This window comes from Muntiacus reevesi, chromosome 2 (genome assembly GCF_963930625.1).
Source record: "Muntiacus reevesi chromosome 2, mMunRee1.1, whole genome shotgun sequence".
NCBI classification, from domain to species: domain Eukaryota; kingdom Metazoa; phylum Chordata; class Mammalia; order Artiodactyla; family Cervidae; genus Muntiacus; species Muntiacus reevesi.
Window position 1 is genome coordinate 59,293,994 of NC_089250.1, and position 19,384 is coordinate 59,313,377.

The 19,384-nt window shown below is 39.5% G+C and overlaps 1 protein-coding gene across 1 annotated transcript; it reads left to right on the top strand.

Moving 5' to 3' along the window:
* The first annotated feature begins 862 nt into the window (after positions 1-862).
* LOC136157173 (defensin beta 118-like) lies at positions 863-3,705 on the top strand. The gene is made up of 2 exons (XM_065919173.1): positions 863-920; positions 3,455-3,705. Exons 1-2 carry the CDS (start codon positions 863-865, stop codon positions 3,703-3,705), a joined length of 309 nt encoding a protein of 102 aa, XP_065775245.1.
* The last annotated feature ends 15,679 nt before the right edge of the window (positions 3,706-19,384 follow it).

Below are 19,384 nucleotides of genomic sequence, written 5' to 3' on the forward strand. Positions count from 1 at the left end.
TCTTTGCAACCCCATGGGGTGTAGCCAGCCAGACTCCTCAGTCCATGGGATTTTCCAGGTAAGAATACTGCAGTAGGTTGCCATTTCCATCTTGCTGACCCAGGGATCAAACTGAGTCTCCTGCACTGCAGGCAAACTCTTTAACATCTGAGCCACCAGGGAAGCCCTCATCCACCCTGGGAATAGTGAATTTCTGATTACATCGGGCCCTCTGGAAGGGGGCCTGATATACAGTCAAAGAGTCCTCTCTGCAACTCCTCTCTTGACCTCAGTGTTCCATCGATAAAACAAATAATTCTGACTACTTGATTCCAAAGATCCTAATTGTGATAGTCTTTAGGATGTTATAATTTGTACTAAAAATGTGTTTACTAAAAATGTGTTACTTCATTAAACCAGTGTTTTCTGTGTCCCTCTTAATCCAAGACCCTGACCCTGGGAATACAGTAGAGTCTGTTTCTGCTCACAATGCATTTTCAGTTGGTTTAATGCAGTGTGATGAGGACCCGGAGAGGGGAGGAGGGTCTAGGAACAGAGACTATAACACTCGCATGAGCGGGGTGAGACGGGGGCAAGGAAGACTTCCTAGTGTGTGAGTCCTCTTGTTAAATACTGCCATGATATTGTAGCTTTTTCTTCTGTTCTTCTGCCTTCCCTCAGAGTGCCTAGGCTAAGGTTCTGAGTTGTAAGTAATCAGTTAGTGCTACTGACTCAAGTATCGATGTTCCTTTATGCCTCTTGTTTCACTGCCAGGGCCCCAGCCCCCTGAGCCCCGCCCCATGGAGGCAAATAAAAATCTGAATCCAGAGCTCCATCCCAGAAGTTCTGAACTCTTGGATCTGCCACTGCTTTCTCAAAGACCATGAAATTCTTGCTCCTGACCCTTAGTGTCTTTCTGATCCTGTTCCAGATGTTGCCAGGTAACCAGAACCAGGAAGGAAGGAAAAGAGCGCTAGGGTGGGGAACTGTCCATGAAAAGGATAGTATCTTTCTGTCCATTCAGACAGGGTTTTCAGAGGCTTCTGAAACCTGCTTGACCTTATCAGAATATACCCTTCCCAGGACAAGCCTGAGGTTCCATATTAAGAATGTGTGTTTGGCCAGAATCCCCAGAGCCATGGAAAAGGGTGGGGTGGTACCACAAAGTCCTTCGGTACTCAGGTGTAAACTTCGCAGGCAAAATCGACTTTGATATTTTGCACAAATCAATGTCCCAAGGGCCCGACTGAGCAGCTGTCTGGTTTCAGCTGTCTTTACATTCTCTGCCAGATCATGGGTCCTGGAGCGTATCTTAGACATTAAGTTCTATTATCCCTTCATGTGAAAGCCTGGGATGATAATAATCTATGGAGCGGTCATGTGGAAGTGAGCACAGGTCCTTTCTGCTCCTTTCCAACTACTAAAGTCTGTAATTGTGTTAATGATTTATAATGAGATTACACAAACTCATGGCCAGAACTTTAAACTGTTTATGAAGGCCTGAATAATTTTTAAGCAAGGTACCACTCACTTCATCTGTCTGATATTTGTAACCTTTTTTCTGTACATTTATAAATTCATATAAATATGTATGTACCTATAGTTCTTTCTTAGCCAAAAAAAGTAGCTATATATTGCTCTAAAACTTTTTTATTCAACATTACAAGGTGAATGTCTCCCTTGTCAGCACATAAAAATTGACCTGATTGCTCCTAGAAGTCTCCTAGTCCATCTTATACAGAAATCATAATTTATGCATCTAACCCCTATGATGGATTTTTTTTCCCGAATCTTTGATAAGATTAACAAAACACCAACTGACTTCTTGCACATATATCTTTATTTACTTAGACAAAAGTTTCTAAATAAGTTTCTAAAGGTTAACTTGCTAGGTAGAATAAAAACAAGCTCTTAGTTTAATTGATCTTGTCTGTTGCTTTTTAATCTCCATTTTATTTCCTCATTGATATTTATTTTCTTCCTTTGATGGGCTATATTTTTGTCCGTTCTTCTTTTTCTAATTTTTTAGGTAATAGTTTAGGTTGTTTCTCTGAGATTTTTCTTAATTCTTATAAAAGGCCTGCACCACTATGAACTTCCCTGTTAGGAAGGAAGTTCCTCTTAGGGAAGTTCCTCTTAGGGAACCTCTTAGGGAAGGTTGTATTTTCATTTTCATTTGTCTCCAAGTATTTTCTGGTTTCTTCTTTGATTTCATTTTTGACCCATTGTTTTTTTAATAGCATGTTGATTAGTCTCCATGTGTTCATTCTTTTCTGCTTTTCTTTCTCTGATTGATTTCTAGTTTCATACAGTTGTGGTCAGACTTCCCTGGTGGCTCAGTGGTAAAGAATCCCCTGCAATGCAGGAGGTACAGGAGATGTGGGTTCAGTCCCTGGGTTGGGAAGATTCCCTTGAGGAGAGCATGGCCACTGACTCCAATATTCTTGCCTAGAAAATCCCATGGACAGAGGAGCCTGGGAGACTATAGTCCATAGTGTTGCAAAGAGTCGGACCTGACCGAGACTGAACACACATGCACAGTTGTGGTCGGAAAAGATGCTCGAGCCAATAAACACATGAAAAGATGCTCAACATCGCTTATCATTAGAGAAACATAAATCAAAACTACAATGAGGTGTCACCTCACATCAGTCAAAATGACCATCATCAAAAACTCTACAAAGAAGAATTATTGGAAAGGGTGTAAGAGAACAAGGAACCTCCTGCACTGTTGGTGGGAATGTAAACAAATAGTCTTTTTGAGAACAGTATGGAGAGTCCTTAAAAAATCTAGGAATAAATCTCTAACATATGATCCAGTAAATCCACTACTGGGCGTACACTCTGAGAAAACCATAATTGAAAAAGACACATGTACCCCCCAATATTCATTGCAGCACCATTTACAGTAGCTAGGACATGTCAATGTCCATCAATAGATGAATGGATAAAGAATATGTGGTACATATTATACAATGGAATATTACTCAACCATAAAAAGTAACAAATTTGAGTCAGTTGTAGTGAGGTGGATGAACCTAGAGCCTCTTATACAGAGTGAAGTAAATCAGAAAGTTAAAAGCAAATATCATATATTAACACATATATGTGGAATCCAGAAAAATAGTACTGACAAACCTATTTTCAGGGAAGAAATGGACACACAGATGTAGAGAACTGTCTTGTGGACAAAGAGAGGGAAGGAGAGAGTGGACAGATTGAGAAAATAGCATCAACATATATACACTATCATGTGTAAAATAGATAGCAAATCAACTATACTCCAATATAAAATAAAAAGTCTTTAAAAAGAAAAAAAAACAGAAATGCAGCATGTACAGAACCTTGCTTTGCTTACATAATCTCCTTTAATAAAGACAGGGTTATCATGAAGATTACAGACGTGGTTGCCCTAATTGTTATGACTATCTTCCTCAGTATATGAAGATAATTGCCCTTTTTTCGCTCTTTTCAGTCTGCAGGGGCCAAAAATCTTGTTGGATCATTAAAGGACACTGCAGGAAAGATTGCAAATCTGGTGAACGGGTTAAGAAGCCATGTAGAAATGGTGACTATTGCTGTGTTCCAAGCAAAACAGATTCTCAACCACAGAGACCAACTCAAGCAACTACCAGACAATATCAAACTTTTACTGATAAGATGAAAAGAAATGCTTTTTTGGAGCAAATACCAATAATCTTGAATAACAAGCAGGAAGTAGAATAAATTGGGGACTTCTCAGATCAGGGATTGTTAACTTCAGTCTCTCCTACATGAGTCCATTAAAGCACACGAAAAACTCTCTTCTATCATTCATCTCTGTCCTCACAAGGCTGAATTTAATGGAGTAATCAATGTGAGTACAGCAAATGATATGTAAAATTGAGTAGAGAGCTTTTTACTTTTTTCTTTATGGTTATTGTCATCACCTTTTCCTAGAACAGCATGAGGATGGTGAAGCATTCAACAGTAACTTCCATCCATCTGAAGCAATACAGTTTTATGTCAAACAGTTTATGCTCAAGTCTGAAATGAATTATATTCTATGCCTGGGATTTAATAAAATGTTTTTGATCAATGTGAAAGTGTCCAAAACACTGAAAATACCCTGATGTCCCACTCCCACTAATATATAATTCTAAACCAATGATAAATGAATTAGTTAGAAGGAAATTCAGAAAACTTACAATATTTCCCTTGAAAACTTCTTCAAAGAATTCTTTTGAAAAGATCAAGCATCAAATTACTTCAGCCAATAAAAACATGTTCCATTTTTTTTGCACCTGCTTTGATAGTGCCCTATGTCAGTGGCGCTATTCTCTCCATTTGGGCCTTGCCTTCCCAAAACAAGTTTGGGAAGCCTCAGGGAAATTCCTTGTTTTATGCTTGCCTTCTGGTTCACCATTAGTACCTCCTTTATTTTATTTTATTTTGCCAATAGCTCCCAGAACACTAGGAGAAGGCAATGGCACCCCACTCCAGTACTCCTGCCTGGAAAATCTCATGGACGGAGGAGCCTGATAGGCTGCAGTCCATGGGGTCGCTAAGAGTCGGACAGGACTGAGCGACTTCACTTTCACTTTTCACTTTCATGCATTGGAGAAGGAATCGGCAACCCACTGCAGTGTTCTTGCCTGGAGACTCCCAGGGATGGGGGAGCCTGGTGGGCTGCCGTCTATGGGGTCGCACAGAGTCGGACGCGACTGAACCGACTTAGCAGCAGCAGCAGCAGCAGCAGCAGCAACCAGAACACTGAGTTTTTTTTCATAAATTAAAAGACACCTCAGATAAATGCATCCTGTTTATCACTCAACTTTGGTTGTAAACTTCTATCTGACACAGGCTAACAGAGAAGAATACAGAACCAAGAATTAAAACCCCTCACATATGATTAACTAATAATTCCACAATGGGGCCAAGAATAGTGTATGCGGAAAGGATAAGTCTCTTCAATAAATGAATGGTATTGGGAAAACTGGATAACCACATGAAAAAGAATGAAATTGGATCCCTCTCTTACACCACTCACAAAAATTAACTCAAAATTGATTAAAGATTTAAATGTAAGAGCTGAAACTTTAAAATTCCTAGAGGAAGAGCTGACTGGTCTTGGCAATTATCTTTTTTGATATGACACCAAAAGCCCAAAAAACAAAAGTGAAAATAAACAAATGTGAGTACACCTAACTAAAAATCTTCCACACTGCCAAAGAAACCATCAACAAAATGAAAAGGCAACCTATAAAATGGGAGAAAATATTTGCAAATCGTATATTTCATAAGGGGTCAAATTATAAGGGACACATACAATTCAATAACAACAACAACAAAAAAATCCGTACATGGAAAGGTGGCCAATATCACTAATAAACAGGGAAATTCAAATCAAAATCATGAGATATCACCTTACACCTATTAGAATTGGTATCACCAAGAAGATAAGAGATAAAAAAATGTTGATGAGGATGTAGAGAAAAGTGAATTTTTATGCACTCCTGTGGGAGTGTAAACTGGTTCAACCGCTATGGATATATACATAAAGGAAATGAAAACAAAGTATCAAAGAGCCATTTGCTCTCCCAAGTTTATTCCAGCGTTAGTCACAATAGCCAAGATACAGAAATAACCTAAGTGTCCCTCAAGGATAAATGGATAAAGAAGATGTGGTATACATACATAATGAAAAAGAAAAAAAAGTCCTGTCACTTATGACCTCATGGATGGACCTTGAGGACATCATGCTAAGTAGGTAAGTTACATAGAAAGACTGTTAGTCACTCAGTCATATCCAACTCTTTGTGATCCCATGGACTATCCCCACCAGGTTGCTCTGCCTATGGGCTTCTCCAGGCAAGAATACTGGAGTGGGTTGCCATTCCCTTCTCCAGGGGATCTTCCTGACCCAGGGATCAAACCCAGGTCTCCCTCACTATGGGTAGATTCTTTACCATTTGAGCCACCAGGGGAACCCTCAGATAAGTCATATAGAGAAAGACAAATACTGGAGGATATCACCTATGTGTGGAAACTAAAAAAGTCAGACTCACAAAATCAGAGAATAAATTGGAGGTTACCAGGGGCTGGGGGTTGGGAGAATAGGAGAGATGTTTAAGGGTGAAAATTTGCAGCTAGTAGACAAATAAGTCCTAAAGATCTAATGTATAGTATAATTAATATAGATAACAGTAGTGTATTATAATTATCAAACTTGGTGAAAGACTAGATCTTAAATGTCCCCATTACCAAAAAAAAAAAAAAAATGATAATTATGTGACATGACAGAGGTGCTAACTATCACTATAACGGCAATCATATTACAGTATATAAATGGATCAAATCAACATGATGTACACCTTAAATGTGCACAGTTTTACATGTCAAATATATTTCAGTTAAAAGATAAAGTAAAAAAAAAAAAAAGATAAAGTAAAAACCTCCCTAAATAAATAAGTAACTTCTGTCTGATGTCCTGCCCTGGAAAGAGGTGGGCCAGGAGTATGTGATCCTTCTGTCTCCTTTGCTTAAGGACTAAACAACAAAAACAGCCTTCTTGGTTTACAGGCTCCAGGGCCTTGTTTTCTTGACCCAAGCTCTAGCCATATTTGGCAATCCAAGAACCTATATGGGAAGTAGCTAACCCTGTATGATACTTGCTTTCATGAAGACGTATGTGTTAGGGGAAGAGGACTCAGAAAAGAACCAAAAGAAGCTCTAATTTATGTTCCAGCATAAGCACCAAAGGGAGGAGAAGGCTCAGTATCAGTTTTATTGTGTACTTTTTGTTACCTCCTTTAAGAAGTTCATTCCCCAGGTCCATGCCTCAAGGATTCTTGTTTGGTTTTGGTCTCTGCACATGTCTGTTTTCTTGGAGACTCAACAAAGTGAGAAGCCTTGAGTTCCCCTTCCTGGTCTGAACATGTGATAATCTCACATTATGGGAAACTGTAGGAAAATCTTATCTTGAGTAAGATGAGCTTATTTATAGCTGCAAGTGAGGTTAAGCCCAGGTGTGCTGGCCACAGTCTCGTAGACATTTCCTAGCCCAGTAGCCCTCATTGAAACAGTCCTTGTTAAATCATTATAAACTCCCAGCTGATGTGATTCTCTCTAAACTTCAGATGTTATAACATTAGGAGCTCTATTTCTCTTTTGAATTTAACAACAATTAAATTTGAGTTCTAAGAACAAATCACTACTCGAACATGGCAGCACTAAAAAAATTTGTTTTTAAACCATGACATAGAGAATTGATACTATCACACTTTATAGATGAGGAAACCAAGGCCCAAAAAGTTCCATGTAGTTAACTTATTTAACAAATATTTTCCAAATATCTATCATTTTGAAAGACATTGTGGTTGATACTGGTTGAAGATTCCAGGCTTGTTATCTGATCTGGTAAAACTTGCTTTCTAGCGAAAAAAAGTGGAAGGTAAACAAGTGAAAAATAAATATTTTGTGATTGCTACTATCAATGAGATAAGAATGGGACTCATACTGAATAACAACTTGAATAAGAGTGCTGATTTTAGATGGAGTATTCAGAGAAATCCCTTCTGAGAATGTGACAGTCAAGATAAAACCTGAAGCAAACACCCACAAAAAAATATTGTAGGAACAATGTTCTAAGAAGAGGATATTTTAAAAAATGTAATAGATGGTATATAGTCAGGATAGGATAGATTATATTGCAATAGCAAATAAACCCTGAAATCTCAGTGGCTTAACAATAGCAATTTATTATGCAAAGTTTAATGTGGTTCACTCAGACCTCCTCTTGTAGTTACTGATGACATCTGAAAAATATGGCATCTAAGATGAACACAGCAAAGAAAAAGGGTGCTGGATAACCCTATAAGGGGTCCTTAAGTAAGATAGGAAGGCTTACATCATTTTTCTTGTTATTCCCATTGGTCAGAGCCCAGTCACATGACACCAACTTAGCTTCAAGAAAGGCTCTAAAATGAAGAAGCACGTAGATATTCAATGAGCTAACAGAGTCTACCATTGTCTCAAATGGTCAGATTCTCTTAATCTCTTCTTCCTGCATATGGAACACATTCAATTCCTTTCAAAGAGGCACAATTTAAAGTTCAGTCCAGCTCAAAGCCCAGTATTCTTGAGTGATGCATGTCTCTCACCATCAGGTCTGAAAGTGAGTTTCCTCAATCTGATAGCCTATGAACTAAAAAGACAATCTGTATGCCAATTCACACATATAAATGCTAGCGCTAGATCAGAAATAAAGTAACTAGACTTCCCTGGTGGCACAGTGGATAAGAATCCTCCTGCCAATGCAGGGGACACAGGTTCAATCCCTGGTCCGGGAAGATTCCATATGCCGCGGAGCAACTAAACCCATGTACCACAACTACAGATCCTGCACTCTAGAGCCCCAAAAGTGCAACTACTGAGCCCGCACACCCTAGAACCAGCAAACTGCAACTACTGAGTTGGCATGCTACAACTACTGAAACCCATGCACCTACAGCCTGTGCTGTAGAGAGGCCACCTGCATGAGAAGCCCGTGCACCACAAGTAGAGAGTAGCCCTCACTCTCAGCAACTAGAGAGAGCCCATGGGCAGCAATGACGATCCAGCACAGCCAAAAATAAATTTTTTAAAAAAAAATTTTAAAGAAATAAAGTAACTATAATAAATACTCTCTCTTAGAAAAGACCAGCAGCCTTTGGTCCATACCAATGCTGAAATAGGCCTAAATGGTAAGACTCTCACCCGTGCCTAAGCGAAAGTCCTTGCCGACGCCATAATTCTATACTCTGAGATGAATTCCCTTGCCCTTTATTCTCTGTGATTCCCAAATCCATTTCTTTGGAGCTTCCTCCACAATTGTACATAATTCTTGTACATTCTTCCTCCTTGTACATAATTCTTGGTCATGTCCAAAATTGTGTTTGAAAACTTGCCTTTGGAACCTGCCTCCTTCAAGGAGATCGATGGAATCACTGAAGATCAGGATCTTCAGTGGAAGATCAGAGAATCAAAGACTGTTTGACAGCTCAGACAGAGGCTCTGTTGATCTGGGGTTAATGGTTTCTTTGGCAATATGGTAGTATTAAAGACTTAGTAGCTTCCTAATCCATTTGTTTCCAGTCAGTTCCATCTGCAGCTAACCAAGTCCAATGTCGTTTCTAAACTTATGCTTCTTTGCGCTATTGTTTCTCTCTCCCTCTCTCTCTTTCTCTCCTTCACTTGAGTGACAGCTACCTTGAGGCTCTCAGGCTTCAGGTGCAAGTCCGTATCCCTAACCTAAATGCTTCTCACTTCATCCAGAAATGAAACATTTTGCTAGGATTTAGTTGTTCAATGTCTTTTTAAATTCTATCCCTTAATATTTGGGAACCCAAGATAAGTTTACTTTTCTAATCCTTCAAGGCCCTCAGTTTCTGGACTCCCTCTATTCCAGATTATTTCTATTTGCAAACTGGCCAGTTCTTTCTTGAAGTTGTCCTTCTCTGGGAATAACACACCAAACACAGACACGATCACCATGTACCAGCATACACCAGAACATGTGTTTGTTCTCCATATTTTACCCCTAGAGGTGGGAGATTAGCAGACATGTGATCTCCAGGCCTTGTTACATGTAACAGCTTTACCAAATATTCTGCCATGTCACAGTATGGATAACCACCTTTCCAGCCTCCAATGTCAGTTTTCTCCCTGCCTACTGCTGGACTGTTGAGTCAAGCAAATATTTTGAGTTCCTGTTAGGGTACCAACTTATTTCTTATAACAATTCCTAAATTAGTTAGGACAGGAAAACCTCTACCATGGTAACAAATAAACTGTCAAAATCCCAAATAAAGTTTTATTTCTCATTAATGCAGAGTCCAGTGGGCCTTAGGAAGCATCACTACGAACAAAGCTCGTGGAGGTGATAGAATTGCAGTTGAGCTATTTCAAATCCTGAAATACGATGCTGTGAAAGTGCTGCACTCAATATACCAGCAAATTTGGAAAACTCAGCCGTGGCCACAGGACTGGAAAACTTCAGTTTTCATTCCAATCCCAAAGAAAGGCAATCCCAAAGAATGCTCAAACTACCACACAATTGCACTCATCTCACACGCTAGTAAAGTAATGCTCAAAATTCTCCAAGCCAGGCTTCAGCAGTATGTGAACGGTGAACTTCCAGATGTTCAAGCTGGTTTTAGAGAAGGCGGAGGAACAAGAGATCAAATTGCCAACATCCACTGGATCATTGAAAAAGCAAGAGAGTTCCAGAAAAACATCTATTTCTGCTTTATTGACTATGCCAAAGCCTTTGACTGTGTGGATCACAATAAACTCTGGAAAATTCTGAAAGAGATGGGCATACCAGACCAACTGACCTGCCTCTTGAGAAACCTGTATGCAGGTCAGGAAGTAACAGTTAGAACTGGACATGGAACGGCAGACTGGTTCCAAATTGGGAAAGGAGTACATCAAGGCAATATATTGTCACCCTGCTTATTTAACTTACATGCAGAGTACATCATGAGAAACCGGACTGGAGGAAGCACAAGCTGGAATCAAGACTGCCGGGAGAAATATCAGTAACCTCAGATACACAGATGACACCACCCTTATGGCAGAAAGTGAAGAAGAACTAAAGAGCTTCTTGATGAAAGTGAAAGAGGAGAGTGAAAAAGTTGGCTTAAAGCTCAACATTCAGAAAACTAAGATCATGGCATCTGGTCCCATCACTTCATGGCAAATAGATGGAGAAACAGTGGAAACAGTGGCTGACTTTATTTTTCTGGGCTCCAAAATCACTGCAGATGGTGATTGCAGCCATAAAATTACAAGATGCTTACTCCTTGGAAGGAAAGTTATGACCAATCTAGACAGCATATTAAAAAGCAGAGACATTGCTTTGTCAACAAAGGTCCATCTAGTCAAGGCTATGGTTTTTCCAGTGGTCATGTATGGATGTGAGAGTTGGACTATAAAGAAAGCTGAGCACCAAAGAATTGATGCTTTTGAACTGTGGTGTTGGAGAAGACTCTTGAGAGTCCCTTGGACTGCAAGGAGATCCAACCAGTCCATCCTAAAGGAGATCAGTTCTGGGTGTTCATTGGAAGGACTGATGTTGAGTCTGCAACTCCAATACTTTGGCCACTTGATGTGAAGAGTTGACTCATTTGAAAAGACCCTGATGCTGGGAAAGATTGAGGGCAGGAGGAAAAGGGGATGACAGAGGATGAGATGGTTGGATGGCATCACCAACTCAATGGACATGGGTTTGGGTGAACTCCAGGAGTTGGTGATGGACAGGGAAGCCCGGCGTGCTACAGTTCATGGGGTCGCAAAGAGTCAGACACGACTGAGCCACTGAACTGAACTGAACTGAATGCAGAGTCCCATGTAGATCAAATGGTCCATTCAGAACTTGTAGCTATAAAATGTGGAACACAGGGCCCCCAAGTTCACTATGGCAGGGGAAATGAGGACTGACTAGACACATGGAATGTGCCACATGCCAGGCCTGCAAGTGACACACAACACTTATATAAGAATCCTATTAGCCATAGGCCAGTCAAATTGTCCCATGAGAAGCTGAGGAATGCAGAGGAGCACTTGAATATTTGATGAACTCTAACAATTTCTGCTCCAGTAGGAAAGAGATTTTGTGTAGCTATTGTGATGACTAAATTAAAGCTGGGAAACATGGAAAAAGAAAGATGATTTAGGAGGCATTCAAGGTGGCCTGATCAGGATGTTCACGGTAGGGAAAAAAAAAAAGTATGTAACTGTGATACCTATTTTACTTCATTTTTTAATTTTTATTTTATATTGGAGCATAGTTTATTAACAATATTGTGTTAGTTTCAGGTTTACAGCAAACTGATTCCATTATACATGTACCTATATCTATTATTTTTCAAATTCATTTCCCACTTAGGTTATTAGAGTATTGAACAACATTCCCTGTGCTATATAGCAGTGTGTACATATCAATTCCAAACTCCCAATCTACTTATTCCCTCCGGTAACCATAAGTTCATTCTCTAAGTCTATTTCTGTTTTGTAAATAAGTTCATTTGTAGTTTTTTTAAGATTTCACATGTAAGCAATATGTTTTGGAGGTGGAGGCACAAAAGGAATGATTTGCTAATAGGATAGGTGTGAAAAGTGAAAGTGAAGTTGCTCAGTCGTATCTGATTCTTTATGATCCCATGGACTGTAGCCTATCAGGCTTCTCCATCCATGGGATTTTTCAGGCAAGAGTACTGGAGCAGGCTGTCATTTCCTTCTCCAGGGGAACTTCCCAACCCAGGGACAAAACACGGGTGTCCCACATTGCAGGCAGTCACTCTACCCTCTGAGCCACCAGGGAAGCCTTATGTGGACTAGGTGTAATTAGAAGAAATGAGGCAGAGAACTGTCAGGATCAATAATGGCTCTGAACATTTAAGCACTAATGTGAACAGTGATGCCATTTACTGAAATGGGGGAAGACAGAAATGGAAGCAAGTAGAATGGGTTTAGGGACAAAACTATGACAAATCCAAGTGGAGTTGACCCACATACAATCTGATAAGTGAGACAGTAGCTCAAAGCAAATTTGAAGCAAAGGATATAAATTTAGAACTTTTCAGAACACATAGCTCATCAGAAATGTAACTACAGGATTCCTCCAGAAACCCTGAATAAGTTAACATGTTTGCAGTTTGTCACTTAATTGCTAGGTATATTTTGCAGTAAAATTTCCCAATATAAACTTAAGTATTCATTCTACCTATCTTTTCCTTGAAATCTGGTCTGAGTTTCATACTTGGAAAGTGTTTTCCCCACTGAAAGATTATAAAAATAGCTATTTATATGTTCTAGTACACTTGTGGGTCCTAAGAGAATGAGCTTTCATTTGCAAGATAGTTGACTTGGATAAGGTTATTATGCTGTTGTTCAGTTGCTCAGTTGAGTCCGACTCTTTGTGACCCCATGGACTGCGGCACACCAGGCTTCCCTGTCCTTCACCATTTCCTGGAGTTTGCTCAAAATCATGTCCATTGAGTCGGTGATGCCATTCAACCATCTCATCCTCTGTTGTCCCCTTCTGTATTCAATCTTTCCCAGCATCAAGCTCTTTTCTAATAAGTCAGCTCTTCGAATCAGGTGGCCAAAATATTGGACCTTCAACTTCAGCATCAGTCCTTCCAAAAAATATTCAGAGTTGATTTCCTTTAGGATTGACTGGTTTGATCTCCTTGCTGTCCAAGGGACTCTCATGAGTCTTTTCCAGCACCACAATTCGAAAGTATCAATTCTTTAGTGCTCAACCTTCTTTATGGTACAACTCTCACATCTGTACATGACTATTGGAAAAACCTTAGCTTTGACTATATAGACCTTTGTTGGCAAAGTGATGTCTGCTTTTTAATATGCTATCTAGGTTTGTCATAGCTTTCCTTCCAAGGAGCAAGCGTCTTTTAATTTTATGGCTGCAGTCGCCATCTGCAGTGATTTTGAAGTCCAAGAAGACAAAGTCTGTCACTGTTTCCATGAGTACCTACATGTCAAAATTATCAAATTGTATACTTTAAATATGTACAATTATGGTTTGTTAATTATAACTCAGTAAACATTTCACAGGTAACTCTGTCAACGGACTTCAGGGTGGCCTTGTCAAAGGTAACATCCCAGGCTACCATGGAGCTGCCTTCGGTAGAAAGCATTTCTGGTGACACTGGGTAACACCCCCCTTTTAGCCCTGTTTTAAACAATCTCCCCAAACTACAGCAAATCCGCTTTACTATCTTAGACAAGTAACTTCCCCAAGTAGACACATATGTGAGGGACTAGAAATTGACACATGTTCACTACATTTTATTCCACAAACCTTTACTGAGAATATCTTGAGAGTTCAAAAATGAGAGAACAGTCCTTATTCTCAGGAATCTCACAATCCAGTTAGGAGACAGACACAACTAGATAATGCAAAAGCAGGCTTATCCTGGAGTGACAGGGACTGTGACCAGAGAAGGCAGGACCCTGGTGAGAGGCTCTGCAGAAGCCAGGGACAATGTCTTGGTGTGCAGTTCCTAAAAGCCTATAACTTATAAAACCTCTGTGTGCCCTCCCCGTGCCTGTAACAGATGCTTGATTGAGGTACCAGCCAACAGACTAATGTTCTGCATGGATTAACATTTACATATCTGTCCAGTTCAGTGCCCCATCCATCTGCCCCCACTCCAGAGAGGCCAATAAAACTCTATTTCAAATTCATACTGCACAAAGTGTTCTTGACTCCTGGATCCACTGCCTCCAACTTCCTAAGGACCATGAGACTCCTGCTCCTGACATTTACTGTCCTTGTGTTCCTACCACAAGTGACCCCAGGTAATCAGAACCCAGGGAAGCTGCAAAAACAGAGGTAGACTAGATTCCGGTCCATGTAAATTTCCAATGTGGCATGGCACTCCCCCAACCTGAGTGTCTCCGTGGTCCCCATGTTGGAACCATGTCCCTGGCAAGGGTAGAACCTAAGGGTAGGACAAGTTGTGTGCTGTAGACAGGAGTGACCCCAAACATCCAGAGTTGTCCTTGGTTCTGTGTCCCAAGTTGCTACATAAGGAACTGGGTGGCAGCTTGACTCAGTTCAGTTGTCCTTCCAGTTTGTGCCAGCTCTTGAAAATAATTCCCAAAGTCCACTTTCCTATGTTTTCCTGACCCTGAAAGTCCTGTTATAGCTTTAAATGAGTTTCTTTTTTTTCTTTTCATTGTCTGGAATTTAGCAAACAGGTCAGAAAGTATCTGCAGAGCTGTTATTCAAAAAATAGAATTGACTTTCATTCTCTCTTCTATGATAAAAATCTAGGCTTTTAATAATTACTGCTTTAAGATATAGAGAACAGACTTGTGAACACAGCAGAGGAAAGAGAGAGTGGGACAAATTGAGAGAGTAGCACTGAAATATATATATTGCATACGTAAAAAAGATAGCTAGTGGGAAGTTGCTGTGTAACACGAGAGCTCAACCCGGTGCATGTGTCTGTCAGTCTAGAGGAATGAGATGGGGGGTGGGGAACGGGAGGGAGGTTCAAGAGGGAGGGGATATATGTACACTTATGGATGATTCACGTTGTCATATGGCAGAAACCAACACAATATTGTAAAGCAATTATCCTCCAATTAAAAATAAAAATTTTAAATAAAAAAATAATTACTGCTTTATTAAGTATATCTAATGTCTGACCAAAACTTTGAAATTGTGACTGAAGGTTTTTTTTTATTAATTTATTTATTTTAATTGGAGGCTAATTACTTCACAATATTGTAGCGGTTTCTGCCATACGTTGACATCAATCATGAACATGAGTTTGAGTAAACTCTGGGAGTTGGTGATGGACAGGGAGGCCTGGCATGCTACAAGTCATGGGGTCGCAAAGAGTCAGACACGACTGAGCGACTGAACTGAACTGAACTGACATCAATCAGCCATGGGTGTACATGTGTCCCCCATCCTGAACCCCCCTCCACCTCCCTCCCCATCCCATTCCTCACGGTCATCCCAGTGCACCGGTCCTGAGCACCCTGTCTCATGCATCGAACCTGGACTGGCGATCTATTTCGCATGTGGTAATATATATGTTTCAATGCTATTCTCTCAAATCATCCCATCCTTGCCTTCTCCCACAGAGTCCAAAAGTCTGTTCTTTACAACTGTGTCTCTTTTGCTGTCTTGCATATAGGGTCATCATTACCACCTTTCTAAATTCCATATATATGTGTTAATATACTGTATTGCTATTTTTCTTTCTGACTTACTTAACTCTGTATAATAGGCTCCAGTTTCATCCACCTCATTAGAACTGATTCAAATGCATCCTTTTTAATAGCTGAATAATATTCCATTGTGTATATGTACCACAGCTTTCTTATCCATTTGTCTGCCGATGGACATCTAGGTTGCTTCCATGTCCTGGCTATTATAAACAGTGCTGCGATGAACATTGGGGTGCACGTGTCTCTTTCAGATCTGGTTTCCTCAGTGTGTATGCCCAGCAGTGGGGTTGCTGGGTCATATGGCAGTTCTATTTCCAGTTTGAAATTGTAACTGAAGAGTTTTTATACAAAGTACATTACTTTCTACTTTGTTGTATATCTCTCAAGATACATTTCAATGTATAAACAAAGCTTTATAAAAGTTAGTCTATATATTTATTTTTATTAAAAAAGCAAACACATTGTACACATAGTTATGTGGTGTTCATCTTTCATTAATAATATTTTGTGATCATCTTTCCCTGTCACCACCTAAAGATCTGCCTCATTCTTTGCAATGTTGTAAAATTCCATTGTGAGATAAGCCATAATTGATGAACAGTTATTTGGGAATTTCCTAACTTTCTAATGAACACATCATAAACATACTTGTATACATATCTTTACATATTTGGACAAGAATTATACAAAATAGATTCCCTGAAATCAAATGACCTAGAAGTCAAATGGTAAGTGTAAAAGATCTTATTCCATTAATTCCTCCTTTATATGCGTGGGGGTGTTGAGACTAGGAAAAGACAGAGGTGAAAGCAATCCATAAATCTTGGAAACTTAGAGTAAGTGGGAAGTGAAGGAAATATTACATGTTCTGAGGTTTTAAGTTTGAGTATTCTGGTAAGAGATATAAATGTAACACCATCCCTTTAGAGGGAATAGTTGAGATGATAAAGGAAGCATGAGGTCTTCATGTTTTATCTTGGACAGCCCCTATGTTTAAGAAAGAAGAATAAAAATCAGTGACATTTATAGGAACAGGGAAATCCTTCTATCTCTCACCAACATTTTACAAGGGTCACCACGTCACCATAATCCCTCCAGTGCTCAGCATTACTTTTATCTGAGTAATAGCACTCTGTAGGGTTTTTATGGTTTGTTTGGTTTTTTTTTTTTTTTTTGCACTTCTCTTATCCTGTATATATCCAAATATTCATGAACAGCCTGCTTTCAAAGATCTGCAAGACCCCATGAGATCTCAACCTCCATTATATTTCTCCACTCCTCTCCACCTAATTTATTCTACAGTCACCATGACAACCTTATCTTCAAAAACTTTCTTCAAAAACTTTGATATAATTCCTGCCTCTGGGCCTTTGTACTTGTAACTTCCTCCTCCTGGTACACTCTTCCTCCAATTAGTATCAAAAGCTCGCTTTCTCACTTCCTTCTCAGTGAGGTCTTTTACTACTTATCTTCCAAACACATGCTTCCTATTCCGCTTTCCTTGTTACAATGCTCTTCAGAATACTTTTCATCTATACCTAATGGCGTCTTAAATAAAGAACATTTTACTTTCTTCTCTTACTTACAGTCTCATTGATTGTTTCTCGAAAAGACAAATCTCCATGAGAGCAGAAAGCTTAGTTTATTTTGCTAACAGATATATTTTCCTGTATCCTGAACAGTGCCTTCAACATTTGTTGAATAAATAAACAAGTTACATTTGTTGAATGAATAAACAGGTTCTGCTTCTGTTAATGTGAACCGTGAACTTCCAGATGTTCAAGCTCGTTTTAGAAAAGGCAGAGGAACCAGAGGTCAAATTGCCAACATCCGCTGGATCATCGAAAAAGCAAGAGAGTTCCAGAAAAACATCTATTTCTGCTTTATTGACTATGCCAAAGCCTTTGACTGTGTAGATCACAATAAACTCTGGAAAATTCTGAAAGAGATGGGCATACCAGACCACCTGACCTGCCTCTTGAGAAACCTGTATGCAGGTCAGGAAGTAACAGTTAGAACTGGACATGGAACAACAGACTGGTTCCAAATTGGGAAACGAGTACATCAAGGCTATATATTGTCACCCTACTTATTTAACTTATATGCAGAGTACATCATGAGAAACTGGACTGGAGGAAGCACATGCTGGAATCAAGAATGCCGGGAGAAATATCAATAACCTCAGATATGCAGATGACACCACCCTTATGGCAGAAAGTGAAGAGGAACTAAAGAGTCTCTTGATGAAAGTGAAAGAATAGAGTGAAAAAGTTGGCTTAAAGCTCAACATTCAGAAAACTAAGATCATGGCATCTGGTCCAATCACTTCATGGCAAATAGATGGGGAAACAGTGGAAACAGTGGCTGACTTTATTTTTCTGGGCTCCAAAATCACTGCAGATGGTGATTGCAGCCATGAAATTACAAGATGCTTACTCCTTGGAAGGAAAGTTATGACCCACCTAGACAGCATATTAAAAAGCAGAGACACACTACAATATTATAAAGTAATTAGCCTCCAACTAATAAAAATAAATGAAAAAATAAAAATAAAAAATAAAAAGCAGAGACATTACTTTGTCCACAAAGGTCTGTCTAGTCAAGGCTATGGTTTTTCCAGTGGTCATGTATGGATGTGAGAGTTGGACTATAAAGAAAGCTGAGCGCCGAAAAATTGATGCTTTTGAACTGTGGTGTTGGAGAAGACTCTTGAGAGTTTTTTGGACTGCAAGGAGATCCAACCAGTCCATCCTAAAGGAAATCAGTCCTGAATGTTCATTGGAAGGACTGGTGCTGAAGCTGAAACTCCAATACTTTGTCCACCTGATGCGAAGAACAAACTCATTTGAAAAGACCCTGATGCTGGGAAAGATTGAAGGCAGGAGGAAAAGGGGACGACAGAGGATGAGATGGCATCACCAACTCAATGGACATGGGTTTGGGTGGCCTCCGGGAGTTGGTGATGGACAGGGAGGCCTGGAGTGCTGCGGTTCATGGGGTCGCAAAGAGTCGGACACTGAGTGACTGAACTGAACTGAACTTCTGTTAATTGCCTGTTTATATCCTTTGCTCATTGTTTCTATTTGGTGGTGATGCTTTTTTGCTGATAGGTAGATCTTTATCTATTTTTTATATTATTCCCTAGTCAGTTTTAATCACTGGGTATTATTCCTTATCCTGTCATCTACCTATCTATGAACTTTGCCCATTACATGTTCTTCAACTGAACAGAAAACTTAATTCTGGTCTAATCAAATTCAACAATATTCTGCCTTGTGAGTCATGCTTGGTGATTTTCTTAAAGAAGTTTTTCCTCTTCTTAGGTCTCAAAGGAAATCTCTGATGTTATCTTCTAATAACTTTTCAGCCTTGCCTTTCACATTTAAATCTTTAAGCCACAAGATGGAATGTGTAAATCCACTTTTATTTTTCTCATGGAGTTGACCAGTTTTCCCAATACTGTATGCTAAATAATGTATGCTTCTTCATTGACTCAGTGTCATTGTTAGAGTGTATTAAGCTCTCCATGGATCTATTGCAAACTGTCTACTCTGTTCTATTGGTCTATTTGTTCTGGTGACAAGCTACTATGTATTTTTTTATTACAATGGCTTGATAGGCTGTCAGTGTCTAGAAGGTCAAGATTTTGTCTTGTTTCTTTTTTAAAGTAATA